This window comes from Lissotriton helveticus, chromosome 2_1, assembly GCF_964261635.1.
Source record: "Lissotriton helveticus chromosome 2_1, aLisHel1.1, whole genome shotgun sequence".
Taxonomy (NCBI): domain Eukaryota; kingdom Metazoa; phylum Chordata; class Amphibia; order Caudata; family Salamandridae; genus Lissotriton; species Lissotriton helveticus.
Window position 1 is genome coordinate 556,745,495 of NC_136059.1, and position 19,023 is coordinate 556,764,517.

At 44.3% G+C, this 19,023-nt stretch overlaps 1 protein-coding gene across 2 annotated transcripts in view; it reads right to left on the bottom strand.

Annotated features, from left to right (window-relative positions):
• Positions 1-383: 383 nt before the first annotated feature.
• The window catches only part of AGGF1 (angiogenic factor with G-patch and FHA domains 1), a 425,972-nt gene continuing 407,332 nt past the window's right edge, over positions 384-19,023 (bottom strand). For both annotated transcript variants that reach the window (XM_078675220.1, XM_078675222.1), the window contains exons 13-14: positions 18,301-18,400; positions 384-895 (exon numbers count right to left, since the gene is read on the bottom strand). In XM_078675220.1, coding sequence (XP_078531346.1) covers positions 701-895; positions 18,301-18,400 — 295 coding nt within the window. In that variant the 3' untranslated portion in view covers positions 384-700. The remainder of the gene's footprint in view (positions 896-18,300; positions 18,401-19,023) is intronic.

A 19,023-nucleotide genomic window follows, 5' to 3' on the forward strand; every position in this document is an offset into this window, starting at 1 on the left:
CGATAACATCTAAACAGAACCGTTCTCTTGTTTCATGACAATTACCAGAAACAGTATTCTCTCAAATAATTTCTATATTGCAGTGAAATCACAATCTTCTACAAAGCACAAGTCCTTGTTGTTTAAAAGAGATTTTGTATTAGTTCTCAGGAGTTTTATAGCACAAAAGAAGCATCCTTTGGGAGATATCTAGACCACAATGCGTTGTGTGGAATATGTGGCTGTCCAAATCCACTTGTGATTAGCCATCCTTCGCGCAAAAATCTGAAGGGAAATTCGTAGATGTATGAAAGTTATTTCTTTTTTTCACTGCATGTTTTTACTCTTCTGCAGCGCTGCACTTTACATATGTAAGAGAAATACATACCATTAAGAGTCAGTGAAACCTTAAAAAATAAACAGTCATTTTTAATCCACTGCATTTAAAAAACAATCTTAGTTGCACAATAAGAAACACATGCACAATTCAATGATGTTACAGTATTTACATTCTCAGCCCCATCTAAATACATTGTATCTCTAGTTTACCTGTGCTTGTTTTCCTATATGAACGCCAAATTATCCAACATATGGCGGTTACCAAAATATTTTTACATCAGTAGAACTAAAAATGTATGCTCCACATACTGGTCAAGTTCCAAAAACAGCTTTTCCGCAAACAGAGTCCATTATAACATGGTGATAAACACTTGGTGGTTAATTATTCTGATGTCTCTTTGACCCAAGGTGTGCCTTGGGGCGTGTCTTTCAATTTGATATTCGGAAAGAATTCAGAAAATCTTTTGCGGGCCAGCTCCCAGTTCTGTTTGTTCTTGCTTTCTGCGGGCATGTCCTCAATTGAAGTAGCCATTTGGGCACCCAAGCCTGCTTTTTTCTTACGTATCTGAAGTTGGATCTGTCAAATAAGTTATATATTGGTTTAGTTTAATACATTTTTGTACAATGCACTGATATTAAACATAGATTGAATTCATTAGTCAGCTGTTTATTATGGTGATTAAACTTTTGCCTGGTTTGCATTGTACTTATGGTCACACAGTACTGGTCCAGACTGTGTCACAAATAAATCCAATGCTTCCACCCTCTAACTGGGTATCAACACCAGGTACCACTCTTTTTTTCTCTAAATAATGTTATTGTTTTTTGAAGGAACAAACCAATATGCACAGTATAGACTCATAAATGGGGATTTCTCCCTACATTATATTCCTCCACCACGACCCCTCCACTGTAACCTAATGGATTGTCTTATCCACTCTCCACCTCCTTGTGGGGGTCTACCCCATCTCACCTTTTCTATATGGAGGATTCCCTGTTGGGAAAGCACATACGAGCATATGTATCAAGCCCTTTTCCCTCTCGCAAACGGACGATTCACAGAATCGGCCCGTTTGCGAACGGGAAAAGGTCTTTTGGGATGTATGATCACAAAAGGGCATGGCAAAATAGGGAATCACAAAATTTGCGATTCCTTATTTTGCGAGTGCATTTAAGGAATCTCAAATTGAGATTCTTTAAATGCGATGCAGGATGCACCCAAGTGGTGAAATTTTGGCATAAGAAATCGCAAATTAATTTGAGATTTCTTTGAAAAATGCACTTTTTTCGCAGTTTTCAAAGTTCCATGTGGCCACATACATATTTCTGGGGGGCAACAGTGTGTTCTTTTGACACCCTTGAATTTGCATTCGTAATTTGCGAGTACCTAATGGGTACTCGCAAATTGCTAATGTCTCCCCAGAATGAATGGAAAACTATTCCTTAATTGCAAATCGCAATTTGCGATCTGCAATTAAGGAATATTAAGAGATCGCAATTAATATTGCGATTCCTACGTATATTCCATTTTGCGAGTCCTTAATAGCGATTTCCAAAAAATCGCTATTAAAGACTAGCAACACTGGTTTTTACTACATATGCTCCTATGTCCTATATATGTGTGGAGAAGTGTGGCTCAATGGTTAGAGCGGCAGACCCTGAGGCATTGGTCTGGCCCGGGACCAGGGTTCAATTCCCGCCTCGGCGGGTCTCGGGCTCAATTTCCTCGGACCTGATAACTCTCGCCTCGGTGCCTATTCTAACCATGGGTCCCACACTGCGACTCTGGGCAATAGCTTGCTTAATCTCCACAACGGCCCCAACAGCGCTGGGATGCCTGGCTTCACCTTGGGGGTGCCCAGGAGTGGGCATTTCACAGGGAAAAGCCAAGAAGGGTTCCACAGCGGTATGCGTATAGCGCCAAGACACTCATGAGTATAAGTGCGCTTTACAAGTACGAATCATTTCATTTCATTTCATGTTCTTCATCAAGTGCATAATAAGTTCTCCAATTCCCCTAGATTCTGTCTAACTTCTTAGGGCATCCTCTGCCTTCATACACAACCCTTTCAATCAATCAATCAATCAGTATTTATATATCGCGGCTTATCACTCCGGGGGTATCCAGGCATGAGGAATGGAGAGCCCAAGTCAATTGTCTTCTCAATACATGTTCATGTTTCTCTGTGCTATCTTCTTACAAGCACTTGCCGAGAAGGTGATGCTGTATGTATGCCTGAGACCTACAGTGTACACTATGAATGAGGATTGCATGTGCTAACATGCACATTTTTTCTTCTGAAAAACAGAGTCTGTTTATAATATAGAAAATAAAAAACCTTTGTATACAATAACCAACGCATTTCGAGCCAAAAGCTTTTTGTCAGAGGGAAGCACGAAAGCACTTCAAATCCGTTAAAAGTGCTAAAGTGGAAATTCGCCCTACCGTCTCGCTAAATTCTCGAGTGCCTTCATAGTGTATGGTGGCACTCGAGAATTTGGAGAGGCCCCAGGATACTTTTTCGACTGCTGCCTGATCTTGATATCCAATAAAAGGGTGAAAACCTTGGACTTCTTAAACACAGATTACCACCCACTCTTTCTAAAAGTTAAACTGTATTTGAATTCAGTAACAAGTTCCAGAAATACGAATACTACAGTCAATGATGCTGGTTTTCCATTTACAAATAGAAAGCTACTGCCACAAGGATTAGTTACTTACCTGTAATCCTAGTTCTCTTCCAGGGGTATACTCATTAAAGTCATAAGCACTGAATTATCTCCGCCCATGAGCGGGAACCCGGAACACATAACAATATACATATATATGTGTAAATATATCAAAAAGTACATAGTACTAAACTAATTATACACATATACATGTATAATAACCATAATATGCAGCCTAACATATATACATAGGCTAATAAAGCCAACATTACACACGTTCTGAAGCATGAAAATATGCTGTATATAAATGCAATAAACAGGCATGAGCCCAAAATGCATTTCATAACCATGAAAAACTTTTATTTTCATCAAAGAACCTGTTGTAAACAGTTATTAGCCTAAAAGGCTGCATAGGAAAAATTGTCTGTGTACAGAAAATCAGACTGGCACCCTGCCTTTAAGGCCCCAGAGAATCTGCACACTTTGCCTTTAAGGCCTCTAGGAGAACTCTGTTCCCATCATGCACCACAGGTGACAGTTAGGTCAGTTCTTTTGTACGGTACAGTAAACTTTTAGCAGGAATCTGCACTTAAAAAATTCATAATACATATTGAACAAACTTCAATACTACTGCTCGCCCGGGGAGGCGGGAGGGTGCTTATGACTTTAATGAGTATACCCCTGGAAGAGAACTAGGATTACATGTAAGTAACTAATCCTCCTCTTCCAGGGGATACTCATTAATAGTCATAAGCACTGAATAGAGTAGCAAGCTCATACCCACTAGAAGCCGGCGAACAGATAAATGCATAGCTGCACTTTTAAAAATACAGTGTTTAACTGGAAACAGCAAACACATTTCTGAGCGATGCTTGTCCCACTTGTGCATCAGTCTGCGCATCAGAATCCAAGCAGTAATGGGGTGTAAACGTATGCACTTAACGCCAAGTAGCTGCTTTACATATCTCTGACATAGCCACATTCCTACGGAGAGCTGTGGTAGCAGCTTTCCCCCTCGTAGAATGAGCCCTAGGTCTACCTGATAAAGACTTGTGGGCTAGCTGATAAGCCAGTAAGATACATGACACTATCCATCTAGAAATGGATCTCTTGAATGCTGCCAAACCAGTATTCGTAGGACCATAGTTCACAAACAAACGGTCCGTGTGTCTCAAAGACTTCGTTTTATCTAAGTAAAATTTCAAAACCCTCTTTAGATCCAATGAATGCAAAGTCCGCTCAGCCGGACTCGAATGGTTTGGAAAGAAAATAGGCAATGTTATGGATTGGTTAACATGAAAATCCGACACCACCTTTGGTAGAAAAGCAGGATGAGTCCTAAGCACCACTCTGTTTCCATGAAAAACTGTGTACGGTTCCTTGCAACACAGAGCCTGAATTTCGCTCACTCTACGACAGAAGTGATGGCTACCAGGAATGCTACTTTCCAAGATAAGTGTTGCAAAGAAGCTTTATGTATGGGCTCAAATGGTGGACCCATCAACTTAGTCAATACCACATTAAGCTCCCAAGGTGGAGAAGGAGACCTGACTGGAGGAAACACCTTCCTTAACCCCTCTAGAAAATCCTTCACCACAGGCATCCGAAAAAACGATATCTGTGTTGGCGATTTTCTATAAGCAGTTATTGCAGCAAGATGGACCTTGATAGAACTAAACTGCAAACCAGACTCAGCAAGATAAAGAAGATAAGGCAAGATCACCTGTTCTTGACCATGAATAGGGTCAAGACCTTTACTATGACACCAGAGGTAAAAGCGTTTCCACTTAAATCCGTGGGATTGTCTTGTAGAAGGCCGCTTTGCCTCCTTAAGAATGTTCATACACTCCGGATTCAGCTGTAAATGTCCGTACTGGATGACTTCAGGAGCCATGCTGCCAAGCGCAGGGAGGGCAGATTGGGATGAAACACTCGCCCCTCCTGCTTGGACAGAAGATCCGGGCGACAAGGCAATCTCCTGTGTGGGATGATTGACAACTGGAGGAGATCTGGGAACCACCACTGGCGTGGCCACTCCGGGCAAATCAATATCATTCTGGAGTTGGTCTTGTACATCCGGTTGATCACTGCTGGTATCAACGGTGTCGGTGGAAAGGCGTACAGCAAACTTTGACACCAGTCTATCAAAAGGGCATTCCCTTGAGACCCTTTCTGGGAAAACCTGGACGCGAAGACGGGGCATTTTGTGTTTGCCGCGTCTGCGAACAGATCAATCAATCAATCAAAGACATTTGTAGAGCGCACTACTCACCGGGAGGGTCTCAAGGCGCTTGGGGGGGGGGGGGTGTTGCTACTGCTCGAACAGCCAGGTCTTGAGCTTCTTCCTGAAGGAGAGGTGGTCTTGGGTCAGGCGCAGGTCGGTCGGGAGGGAGTTCCAGGTCTTGGCGGCCAGGTAGGAGAAGGACCTTCCTCCTGTTGTCGCTCTTCGGATGCGGGGGACGGCGGCGAGGGCGTGGTTGGTCGATCGGAGGTGGCGTTTGGGAGCGTAGAAGTTGAGGCGGTTGTCGATGTCTGGTGTTCCCCAAGCCTGAAAAATGCTGAGCGCGACGTCTTCGTTGAGAACCCAGTCGTGCGCTTCGACGAAGTCTCTGCTGAGGCCGTCCGCCTCTGCGTTGAGACTCCCTGGTAGGTGAACTGCTGTTATGGACAGGTCCCGTGCAAGTAACCAATGCCAGATGGTCTGGGCTTCTATGGACAGAGTCCTGGATCTGGTACCCCCCTGCTTGTTTAGATAATACATTGTTGTTGTATTGTCTGTTTGCACCAGAAGGGACCGAGTCTGTAGAGATGGAGCCAGAGACTTGAGAGCAAGATGGACCGCTCTGAGTTCGAGTAGATTGATGTTATATCTTTTCTCGAAGTCTGACCATAGCCCTTGTACCTGAAGAGGGCCCATATGTGCCCCCCAACCAAGGAGAGAGGCATCTGTGATTAGAGTCTGCGTTGGTGGGTCCTGATGAAAAGGAACTCCCTTCATCAAGTGTGCCTTCTTCATCCACCACCGAATGGAATCTCTTGCCGACTGTTGAAGATGAATTCGATCCTCCCAGCGTCCCGTCCTCTGTTTCCACTGACCTTCCAGACACTGCTGCAGAGGACGCATCTGCAAACGTGCGTTTGGCACGATGAATATGCATGATGCCATGGACCCCAGGAGAGAGGATACTTGACGAACTGTCGGACGTGCATACTGGAGGAGAAGCACGCACTTCGCCTTGATAGATGACCATCTCTCCTCCGAGGGACACACGTTTTCTTTTTCTGTGTCCAGCTGTGCACCCAGGTAGTGGATCTTCCGGGTGGGATTCATTATGGACTTCTTGTAGTTGACTTGCAGACCCAACTTGCACATGAGTTGGAGGCATATCGATAGAACTCTTCAGAAGCCAGTCGTCTAAGTACGGATATATGAAAATCCGTCTCTTTCGAAGACAAGCTGTCACTACCGCCATACATTTTGAAAATGGTCTGGGAGCTGATCTCAGGCCAAAAGGGAGTACTGAGTACTGGTAATGATGAGCCCCTACTTGGAACCTGAGGAACTTGCGATGCTTTCTGGATACCGGAATATGAAAGTACGCATCTTTCAGATCGATGGAGCACATCCAATCCCCTTGGTGTAATTGAGGAAAAATCTGATGAAGAGCCAGCATTCGAAATTTCTCCTTCCGAATGTATTTGTTCAGTCTTCTCAGATCCAGAATGGGTCTGAACTCTGTAGCTGGACCTTTTTTCTTTACGAGAAAAAATCGAGAGTACAAGCCTTGACCTCTCTGTTGAGATGGTACTGGTTCTATGGCGTTCTTCTTTAGAAGAACGTTCGCTTCCTGTTGCAAGCGCCTTATATTCCACTGAACCATCTTTAGGGGGCAAATGACAGGAGGAGCCTTCTTGAATCTCAAAAGGTACCCGCTCTGAATGATACTCAGCACCCATCTGTCCTTTGTGATTTGCTTCCACTCGTCCAGATACCACACAATACTTCCTCCAACCGGAGTGGCACACGGTTGTGGAGGAAGCATCTGTTCATTGTTTTTGAGGCTGCTTAGTAGCAGAGGATTGCTGCCTGTTTCCATTGCCTCTGCCTCGTCCAGGTCGTCGCTGTTGAAATTGCGACCTCTGCTGATTCTGGCCTTGATTTTGCGAGGACCAATTCGACTGTTGGCCCCTCTGCTGAAAAGATCTTTTGTCAAAGGGACGAAAATTACCCCGACGTCTAAATTCTTTTTTCTTTTCAAGACCGACGGCCTTCAGAGTGTCCAACTCCACCTTCATTTTAGACATTTCGTCGTCAGCGTGGGAGCCAAACAGAGTCGAACCATTAAAAGGTAAATTTACCATTTTCCTCTGCGCCTCTGGCTTTAGTCCCGTAAGGCGAAGCCAAGCCGTACGTCTAGCACAAACATCATGTGCATAGCCATGAGCTGACAGATCCGCCGCATCAGCAGCCGCACTTATACTCTGGTTAGCCACCAATCCTCCTTCTTCCACTATTTCCAGGAAGTCTTTCTGATCCTCCTTAGGGAGTTTATCTGCAAAACGAGCCACTGAGTCCCAGAGCAGACGATCATAGCGGCCCAATAAGGCTGACGCACTGGCCACTCTCATGACCGAACCTGAGGTGTTGCACATTCTTCTCCCCAAGGAATCCATACTCTTACTATCCTTTTCAGGTGGAGCAGAAGATGTAGATGCCGCAGAATGTGCTTTTCTGACTGCCGCCACAATAAGTGAGTCTGGAGGAGGGTCAGAACGCAAAAATAAAGGATCCTCTGCTGGAGCCCTGTACTTCTTAGCAATCCTAGAAGGGCCAGAACCCACCGTGGCCGGAGTTAAGAATGTCCTCATTGCTGGTTCTATCAACCCGGGCACTAACGGCAGAAGAGGCCTACCAGTCGTCTTATGATGTAGGGTTTCAAAGATGACTGACGTTGCTATTTGAGGAACTGCCATCTTGATCTTGAACTTATTCGCCCCACGACACAACACGTCATTAAATGTGCCCAAATCATCCACTGGAGACACTCTGGACGGAGGAGTAGATGAGATTGTGGGAGAATAGTCTCTATATGAAGATCTTAAAGAAGACTTAGATGACGTAGAAGATGATGAAGGAGTCCTACTCCGCCTCTGAGGAGTTGCCGATCGCTGCCTCCTTCGTTCCCTTGAACGTGATTTCTCTCTAACTAGGGACCTCGAGCGTGATCTTCTATGCAGCTCCATCTGAGGGACCGGAGCCCTCATCCCCATCAGTCCTGGATCTGGACGCATCTTCCAATGTCTCAGGCTTTCCAGCCACCTCGGAGACAAGTTACTAGGCCGCCCTACACGCTCAGGTGAAGCCTCAGGTGACACCTGCACAATATTCAGTCCAGTTGAAGACTTGGAGGCTCTGGAAACTACACTGTGCTCAGAAACCAATGAGCCAGATGGAGTCCGTTGTCTGGGCACCAATTGTCTGTCATCCGACACCTGCCCTGAGGTTGAGCCCGAATGAGCCACCACAGACGAGTCCTGGTGCACTACCTCTTGCCCCACCGCAGACCTGTCGTCTTGCTGGTCTCGCGGAGAAGACAAATGTTCTGGACTGATGTCTGACCTCGACAAAGACCTAATTGAGGTCCGAGAGGCCGGTCTGGATAGTCTCGATGCCGACCCGTGCTCAGGTGGGGGAGACCTAGACACTCCATGCTTCGAGCCCGAAGCAAACTTCGACATCGACTTATGTCGCGATGAAGACCTTGATCTTCTCTTTTTAGGTCTCGACGTCGACTCCTTCGACGTCGTCCTTTCTCTCGACGTCGACCTCTTCTTCGAAGACGTCGTAAGTCTCTCTCTCGACCTCGGTCTATCCTTCGACGTCGACACACCATCCTTCGACGTCGACACACCAGCCTTCGACGTCGACACAACCTTCGACGCCGACACGCCATCCTTTGACGTCGAACGCCTTTCCCTCGACGTCGACTTCTCACCAGTCTTTGACGTCGAACGTGGCACCCCCGACGTCGTCTTTACAGCAATCGACACCAGATGTCTCGACGTCGAGAAAGATTTCGACGGCGACTGTCTAGACGCTGAACCTTGCCTCACCGGCGAAGTCCTCAACATCGACGGAGCCCTCTTCGACGCCGACAATGCTGACGGCGATCTGGATCTCGACGTCGACCGCACCTTTTTTGACGGCGACGCTCCCTGGAGTCGAGTTTTCTTAGTTCTACCTTCTGGAGACGCTGATCTTCGACGTTTAGGATGAGAAGATGGCTTAGCAGATGATAATAAGCCCTTGGAACTCTTCTCACCACGTTTTTCTCTCTCCAGAAGGCCCAGCAACCTCATTTTCTCTCTTTCTCTTAAAGTTCTACTAGAAAGGTTGAGGCAGTGATAACAATCTTCTACCTTATGAGAAGCTGGAAGACACACCACACAAACAGAGTGTGGATCCGTTTTTGACATCTTCTTCCCACAGGAAGAACATTTGTAAAATAAAGGTGGCATTCTGACTAAAAAATCACCAACAGTTAGTCAGAACAAGATATTAAACACCACCAAAACAATCTTTTGCCAAAAAAAGGTAAGAAAAACCAACTTCTGACAGAAAAATACTACAAATGAGCAGAGCTCAAGTTCCAGGTTCCTCACAGAACAAGCCGGAAAAAAGAACTGACCTAACTGTCACCTGTGGTGCATGATGGGAACAGAGTTCTCCTAGAGGCCTTAAAGGCAAAGTGTGCAGATTCTCTGGGGCCTTAAAGGCAGGGTGCCAGTCTGATTTTCTGTACACAGACAATTTTTCATATGCAGCCTTTTAGGCTAATAACTGTTTACAACAGGTTCTTTGATGAAAATAAAAGTTTTTCATGGTTATGAAATGCATTTTGGGCTCATGCCTGTTTATTGCATTTATATACAGCATATTTTCATGCTTCAGAACGTGTGTAATGTTGGCTTTATTAGCCTATGTATATATGTTAGGCTGCATATTATGGTTATTATACATGTATATGTGTATAATTAGTTTAGTACTATGTACTTTTTGATATATTTACACATATATATGTATATTGTTATGTGTTCCGGGTTCCCGCTCATGGGCGGAGATAATTCAGTGCTTATGACTATTAATGAGTATCCCCTGGAAGAGAACTAATGCTGCTTTCAGCCAACCACTTGGAAAAGAAAGACCCTACAAGGAACACACTGAAGACCCATTTCTTCTGTTAAATGCCATCTTTTCACAGAAGGCAAAGCAGAAACGGTTTTAAGCAAAGACTTGCAATTCTAATACTGACTCATAGCATATCATATGCAAACTGAAACCGAGAAACAGGTTGTACATAATTCATTTACAACATATTTAGATTATTAGTTTGATAGGTGCTACACAATACCCTTCTCCATGGAAAAGTCATTCTGAAATGTTAAGAAAATTATAATAATTAATTGATTACAGATTTCCCAGTTCGAGTTTCATGTGTGCTACAGTCTCCCCTCCTTCAAACCTTCCTGCCCTCACGAATGCATACGGTGCACTATACAGAGAAATGCAATATTTCCATGATTATTACATAGGTAATAGTATTAACGTTAATTATATTTCACGATTGGTTGTGTGTGCCGTTCTGCTTGACCTGCACAGGGCTAAAAAAAGACTCTTAGAGGCATACAGAGAAACATTTTTAGTGCATTTATATGCATTTATAATTCATAGGATATATGCTTCAAGAACACTTATTTACATATTAAAGTTGCATAAAGTAACTTTTCGCAGGGCTGAAGTCCGTACTCTGGAATGGGTTTTGCCTTTATTTAGTCTGAACAGGGATCTAGGACACGTTTAGTTGATGTTATTTACCTATTGAGAGTACAATTGCCAGGGGTAACCTGTCCGCTTTCAGTGAAAGCGTGTGCGCATGCGTGTCTCTGTTGTGAAGAATGTTCCAGGAGCTGAGGCACTTAGTGATCACTGAGTCTGGGACGCTGGGGCTGCTGCTGAGAGGAAGGATAAATTCCCGCATCCCAACAAGGCTTTTTGTTTCGGTCACAGAAACGGTTCACTGGAGTCTTAAGAAGAACTGGGAAATATTACTTAAAGCGAAAGACAACCATTATGTGGTAAAATGTTATCATCAATGCTATCTTGTTATGCTTTCAACATGAATACAATGTTACTTAGGTTTCACCTTCTTGGCATATGGTGTTTACTTGTGTTTCAAAGGAGAGATGGCAGAAAGGTATTGACTTGTCGAAAGCACATTGCAATTTTGAGCATATATTTAAAATGTATAATTAAGTTTAACAAGAGACTTTGACTAAACAGCCATATAGTGTTAAATGTTGTTTGACGCTGACCACAACACCCCCCTCGCCCCCTCCATCCCAGTGTAGACAGGGTTTTGTTTCTTGCACTGAACCCCACAGATGTGGCCTCACTGCTGTGTTTGCCTATCATTCAGTGTTTGGAATGCATCTGCTCTGTGGGAAAGTGGCAGGTTTTGGACACCGGTGCAAGTATGCGACCTTCCAGTGAAGGTCCTGGTATGGACCAGCAATGGCTCAGGTGGACTTAATCTCAGCCTCAGTCACGTCCTGTTTTATCTCACGTATAAGTCAAAGCGTTCAAACTGCCAGGGCTATAGTTGTGGATATGCATGGTGTGCAATACTGGGATCCATGTGAGTGACACAGTGCAATGTCCAAATGCTGGCTAAATATTATCCGCTATGAACAAGTCAAACTCCCTTGTCTGCCCCAGAGGTATTACAGTCGAGTGTGCCACTGCGATGTATAATGTTTGTGCTTACAGATTATAGGTCTCAGCGGAGAATAAAGTTTCATAATACTGTATACACTCTTCCAAATTATCCTGCATATCAATCTCAAACCCTTACTGAAGATTAGTTTTGTTACATATACTCTTTCTTTTTGTTCCCCACCCTTGTTGAGCCAGGTACTTAGTCGCTTGACTCAGAAGACTGTTATTTTAGTAGACGCAAGTCCAATTCTGCTTTTAAAATATTTTCTTCGAGGGATATGGAAGGAGTTTGGCCTATGATCCCGCTCAAGTGGGATCATAGGCCTCTAATTTCTTTATTTCCAACGGTATAGTCTGAGCAGGTCTGCCTTTATTACAATCAATTTCCCTCTCAAGGCTGCTTTAAATGTGTTTTCAGTACCCAAGAGAGCTACCTCGGTTCATTAATTAAATTCTGAATCTTTCTTGCTGCGGACGTCTCTCTTTCCTAAATATTGGTCTCTCAATAATGTAGGATGCACACACCACTCCCTTGTTTCACTTTCTAATCACCTTGCCGCACACGGTCTATAAACGTCAGAGAGTGCACGCATGGCCTACTTAATGATGTTCCCACTGTAAGAAATCTTACCTGCACAGCAGTTCCGATGAATTAGTGATAATCTATGTTATTGATATCCCTGCCCTGCAGTCTCAAATAATTTACTTACCTAAATTGGCTGTTGATTAACTGCTCATAGGTTGATAAACATTTTCTTTGAGGTATGTACCACGTTAATCCTGCACTGCCATTTCACATTTGCACTCTATTCAAGTGGTTTCACTGGACTCTTCAGCCCCTAAGGGTTAAGTCTGAGAATCATGTGGTTTTCAAAATAGGAAGGAATTAGTTAGTGCTTTTCAATGTCAAGTCAGATTGCCAATAATGATGTTATCCTTCTTTTCCTTGACCTATCTGGAAATCAGGTAGGTGGCAGCTCTCTAAAGAACAGCACTGTAAGATAAAGTGTCATCTGGCCCTACTGTCTCACCTAATAGATGACTAACTCCTCTTCACATGGCGTAGGAGGCTGGTTTAGTATATGGTGCACATGTATTTAAGTGAAGCACGTTGGACTAATCCAGCCAACACTTACGGTGATTTTAGTGGTCTTAGACAACCTTAGAAAGCTCTCTAAGTGTTAGCTGTGGAAAGCAGTCTTCAGGCATATCCAGGTGTGTTAAGCAGCCTGTTTTGCCAGATCTAATCATGTAGTGTAGGTTAAAGAAATAAGAATCACACAGTGTAATGTATGGAAATAGTTCTATTTATTACACAACACTCACTAACACATTGGCATATCTCCTACCCGGATATATAAACACAAATACACAAGAATACTTAAATTGCAAGTAGGTAAGTAAGCACAATACACTGTGGTCTCAAGGGGGAGACCAAACCATAGACTAAAAAAGTGGAATGAAAACTGCGACCAAAGTCGGAACTTGGTCCAGGAGACTCAGAAGAGCTGGGGACCCAAGGAACCACCCAAACTAAGTACCCAGGAATCCCAAGGAGGCTGTATACAGAGTGGCACACAGCCGCGTACTCAATAGAAGTCAATGGGAAAGTCGCAGTTGCAGTTTTGAAGAAGCACCCTTCCCAGTGTACCCTGAAGAAACCCTGTGGATGACAGAAAGTTGGGGAGTCACCCCACCTGTGGATACCCCAGGACCCAGGATACCTACACCAGGGTAGCCGAGTGCATGGGTGCAACGTGATGTTGGAAACCGCGGTAGACCACAATGGAGGACTTCAGTAAAGATGCCACTGGCGAAGACGGTGCAAGAGTCTGGTGGAATCCAAGTGTGGATTCTTGAAGAGAAGAACCTGCAAGCAGTGGGGACAGAGTCTATGCCACGCGGAGGGGACCAGGAGGAACAGAAGAGTAATGCCCACTGATGATGGATGGTTCAAAGGAGTAGAAGGTGACCACGTTGCTGGAGCTGTGAGGATAAGGTGACGCTGAGAAGACCAGAAAGCCATGCAAAACTATCCCACATCGGAAGACGAGAACCAAGGGAGTCGGTGTCCGGCGGGGACATCAACAAACCTTGGCAGCCGCAACAGTGAAGAATGAGAAACGTTGGGACTAGCAAGGTCCAAGGGGTTCTCCACAATTAGGAGAGTCAGATAAGGCCCCAAGCAAGCAGAGGAGTCCACTGAAGCAGAAGTACTTCAGGAGGACCCACAGGAGTCGCAAGAGGCATCGAACAGCTCATCAAGAAGGAAGGCCCTTGCTGTAGAGGATGCAGTGAAGAAGCTGTATCTGGTAGCTAGAGATGCTGGAGCTTCTTGGAGCCCAAAGATCTCTGGAGTGCAGAGCCAACAAGCCTTGGAAACAGCAAGTTGCAGTGGTTCACAAGGTTTTGGTACCAGCCGTTCCAACGAGGGATACTGGCCTCAGAATTGCAGAGAGGACAGGTCAGGCCTCAAGGGAGTTGCAGAACTACCACCTCTGTTGCTGAGCCTTTTGAAGTCCGATGGACATCAGGAGCAGCAGACCGGTCAGCTTCATTTCCGTGCCTGCAGATGCGAAGGAGTGACTCCTTCACTCCAAGGGAGATTACTTTGGGTGTCCTTTATGCCCACAGGTCTGTTGAAGATCCTAGAAGAAGCACAGACACAGACGACGAAGATGACTTGCAGAACATTGAGATCAGGAGCAGCAGAAGTTTTCCTTGATGCAGTCTCAGTTCCAGGCGTAGTCCAAGTGTCCAGATGGTTGAAAAGTGATGTGGTTTCAGGATTGAGTCTTGTCCCACGAAGAATCTGAGGACCTTCCCACAGGTAAGCTCTTTTATACCCTAGGAAAGGGGTTAGGATGACTCAGGGTTCCCTCCCAGAGGAGGGGCTGGACGGGGGGGGGGGGGAATACTCCCATGTCTTTTGTCCAGTTTTGCGCCAGAGCGGGAGCCAGGGGCTCCCAGAACTGGTTCCAACTGGAGTAGGAACCCATACTGTACCCATGAAAGTAGTCTGGTGGAGCTGGCAAGTGCCCCCACCCCAGTCCAATACACTAAATCCTGTCTGGGAGGTTGTCACATCTCCCTGTGACAGGAGACCTATTGTTCTACCTTCCCCTTCTTGAGCTCAGCGCAGCAACAGGAGGGCAGAATCTTTTCTGGGGTCGGCAGCAGCACTAGCTTGCTGGCAGATTGTGGAAGGCTGTTACTGGGAGTACTAGGGGCTTCCAGAAGAAGCCTCCGAGTGCATCGTATCATACCTCCAACACTGGTAACTGTGTTGGGGTATGATTCCAACTTGTTTGATATCAAACATGCCCAGATTCAGCACAGCCACTATAGAGTTAGTCATCTTGTAGTGACAGATGGCCACTATACGTTTCAAAATGTGTGACCGCACTTACAAAGCCTGGAGAATCAACTCCAGGGTTTGGAGGGGTGTCCTGCTCATGCAGGGGCACCCACACACTGACAACCTAGCACCCTGCCTTCAGGATTGAAACGCCTGCCTTAGTGGTGACTTATAGGTTTTAAGTGTAGTGACCTCAGATGTAAGAAAACTTATATCTGTTGTAAGTGGTGCTAGCACCAGCTTACACAGGCTGCAAGGGCAGGCCTGTAGTCACAGTTTGAGGGATTTCTCATGGGTGACACAATACATTCTGCAGCCCATGGGAGAGCCCTGGTGTACCAGTGCCCTGGGGTACCTTAGTACCATATACTAGGGACTTATAGGGGTACACCAGCTACTAATTGTGGAGGTACAGAAGTACTTACCATGTCAAATTTAGGGAGGAAGCACAGTGAATGGGGTCCTGATTAGCAGGATCCCAGCCAGACTAATTAAAAAAACGTACTGACACCACCAAAAAGTGAGCGTAACCATGAAAGCAGGTCCTACTTTCCTACACATGGTGAATCCAGTTAGTCATCAGTCATCTAATTCAATATGGAATACATCATAATAGTGACCCGGTTGCAGGTATATTTCTGCAATTAATTCTAGTTAGGGTCTAACCAACTGGTAAATATAATGTATATAAGTGCTGGTGATTGAATACTCTGTGCAGGGTAGTTTGCATACAGCATCAAGTGTTTTTCTTAGGGTTGATAAGGACTATGCATTACCTTCCTGTCTCTTACAGATGTTATAATTCTGTACAAGCTGTGATATAATCTTATAAAAATGTAGATTTATTTAGCAGATGAGCATTAGACTTGGAACACAGATGAGACAAACTTTTTAACCGAAATGTGTGGACCAATAGTGGGGCAGAATATATTGCTTAAAGATAATCTTCAGGCTGATGAGATCTTCACACCGCCGCAGACTTTCCACATGAGGTTTGTCATCACTCAATGTAGAGGCTCTAGCCCAGGTTAGAGGGACGGATATGTGGACTGATGGTGCAGATATTTCTATGCGAACCAGGGCAGGTGGTGTTGAAATTGATTCTTTATGATTTGGGTATTTTGTCTGGTAATCATAAGAACAATGTTCGAAGTCACAGTGGGTGGTTTCAGGTGTAAACGCTGCAGGACCAGTGGTTCTAATTTCAGGGTCCCACTGGGTAAAAATGTTCTGGCCCTCTCCCTCTAGTTCAATAGTTATAGAAGCTCTGAAAAGTTGTCTCCATTATCATTCTGAAGAGATAGATAAATGTCTTTCGTATACAACTCTGAACTTCTGGCTGATAGGATGCTACACCCAACACACATTGCTTTCATAGAACAATGACCAACCAAAAATAGTTACACACCTGACAATTTCTGTCACTATGATTCTTAGACATGCAGAACTTACAGATCCTACTACACACCCTGATCTTTCTGAGCAAATAAAGTATTTTACTCGTAATAAAATGTAAAGTATGTGTTTTCCATTATTTTGCAGTCAAATAGTAAAAGTACCTAAAGACATTCTAATAGAACCTGTTCACTACCACTTAAGGCTGGACAGCAACCATGAAGAGAAGGGCTTCCTCCTCTCAAACGCTGCGTCAGGGGCCACGTGGCTCCACTTTGGCTTGAAACCCTCTTTCTTGCTAGGACCACTCTACTAAAGTCCCATACATTCAGCGCTCAAATCCAGTGGACTATTCTGTCTTTCCACCTAATCCTCATTCTTTATCGGTCTACTCTGAGGGGACAAGACTTCACATCCGAGTGCATATGTCGACACATAGGATCACATTTTGGAAGCTACATTGCATTATGGGTTTCAGGGCGAAAAGGACAGAGTCATTCTGGACCACCAACCCTCAGGACTAACTTTGAAGAGTACTTGCGTTATTTGAATCCAGAATTAGATGGTAGGACTATGCACAGCTTGGGAACCTACAGCAGATACATGCTGCATAAGTCTTTTAACCATGAGATTTAATTCTCCTACTGATGTGTTCTCCATAACTCCAAGTTCAAGAATTTCTACAGCAGCAGCCCAGCTGCTTTGAATGCGAGTCAGCACTCACCATCAAGGCCTGCACCACTTGTTCCAGCGCCATCCCAGTGTAGCACAGAATAATGGGGTAGGAGTGGGAATCTAATCATTCTCAAGACATGCGTACCTGCATAATGCCACCAACTTGTATTATATCAGTCATGAGGCATTTTCCTCCCAAGTGTAAAGCCCGAGTTATGTTACGTAGTTTTTGAGTAGCATCTCATTTGTGTTTAGATGACTTCTTAATACTTTTGCTTAATTAATGATGTGGTGGTTTGCTTAGGTTAAAATACTACCCTGGAAATTCCTGTAGTCTAACTTTCCTCCTAACCAATGTTTGCACATCACTGCCAACCATGCTACTGCACTGGTCAGTCTTGCTTTGCATGTCTCTATCCTAGAGGAGTCACGCTCAGGATTTTTATGTGTTATATATGTTGACATTCCTGTCCATCTACTGCAACTTCCCTGTGCCACTGACTGCTCTACTGTGAGTTACCCAAATCTATGTCTCAAATGAGCCATGCGAGTATACTTGTCATAATGTGAGCCATGTGTTCCTTTCCTTAAACTATATGAAGTTATACATATATATATATTTTTTTTTGCAGAGTTTTATATAGCGCGAACTAGACCCGAACCGAATCAGGTATCAGAGCGCTTTACATAGCACCAGTTACGTTACATGAGGACGGACACACATTCATTTTAGGCACGGGGAGATTAAGTGATTTGCCCAGAATCACAGGAGGTTTTGGCGTCGTTACCGAGACTCGAACCCAGATCCCCAGGTCCGAGGTCGAGCGCCCGAGCCGTTAGGCCAGCTCCTCTCCTATTATCAGCCTATCTGTGTTTACATATGCTACGAAGTTCTTCAGCATGATTCCTTAATTTAAGGTCATATAGTGTTTGTCACAAAGCATTCGTATATTATTTTTAAACCTCAGAGAGCTAGAAAATCGAATAAACAGCTTCAATGCAGTGTGTGGTTCACTAAATCTAATAAGTAAGACTGGAGTGATGATCGCAAAAAGAAAAACATAGCCACGTCTGTTCAATTCAGCATATCTGAGTAAAAAACACTTACCGGGTCTTTAATTCCCTTTCCATGTTTGCCTAATCCTTCTCCTTTTTTCCAGCCCATCTTCTTCAGCATCTTGTGACCTTTGTTAGTGTCATTAATTTCTCTTTATTGTAAATAAAAAGAAGAATATTAGAATAGTAGTACATACTTAACAGAGGGATATTAGATATATAAATGAAAGTCTATCACTTAAATTCCACAGTTCGTGCACACTGTTCAGAAGCACAGATCACCATTTTGAAAATAATAGGGAATAATATTTACAAGCACTATGACTTGGATAAAATACAACTCGAAAAACTTGAATATAGTTCTTCCATTTTCTAAACACAGGTTGAGTGAGATACTTTATTTTGTTAGTCGTTGCCAGTTGCACACTGTTCTTTAGGTACAATTCCACATTTATAAAACCAATTGTTCTATGGCAGAAATAGGAGTGGAAGTTGCATCTGAGGAGCAAACACAGAGAAAATCAGAGCAGTGGTTTCTGACCACAAATAACAGATAGAGGGCAAAACAGGAATGTGGAGTTGGGAAGCTTTCCTGTCAGTTTGAGCTAAAAATAGTGGGAACCTGGAGGGAATCTTAGAGTCCTCTCTGGAGGCTCCTGTGTTGTGACAGATTTGATGCAATGCAGCTCCAATGACTTCATAGACCTTCATCCTAACTTTGAAGTCTCCAGGCTGCTTCCAACATCCCATTCCAGTATCACCTGTAGACATTACT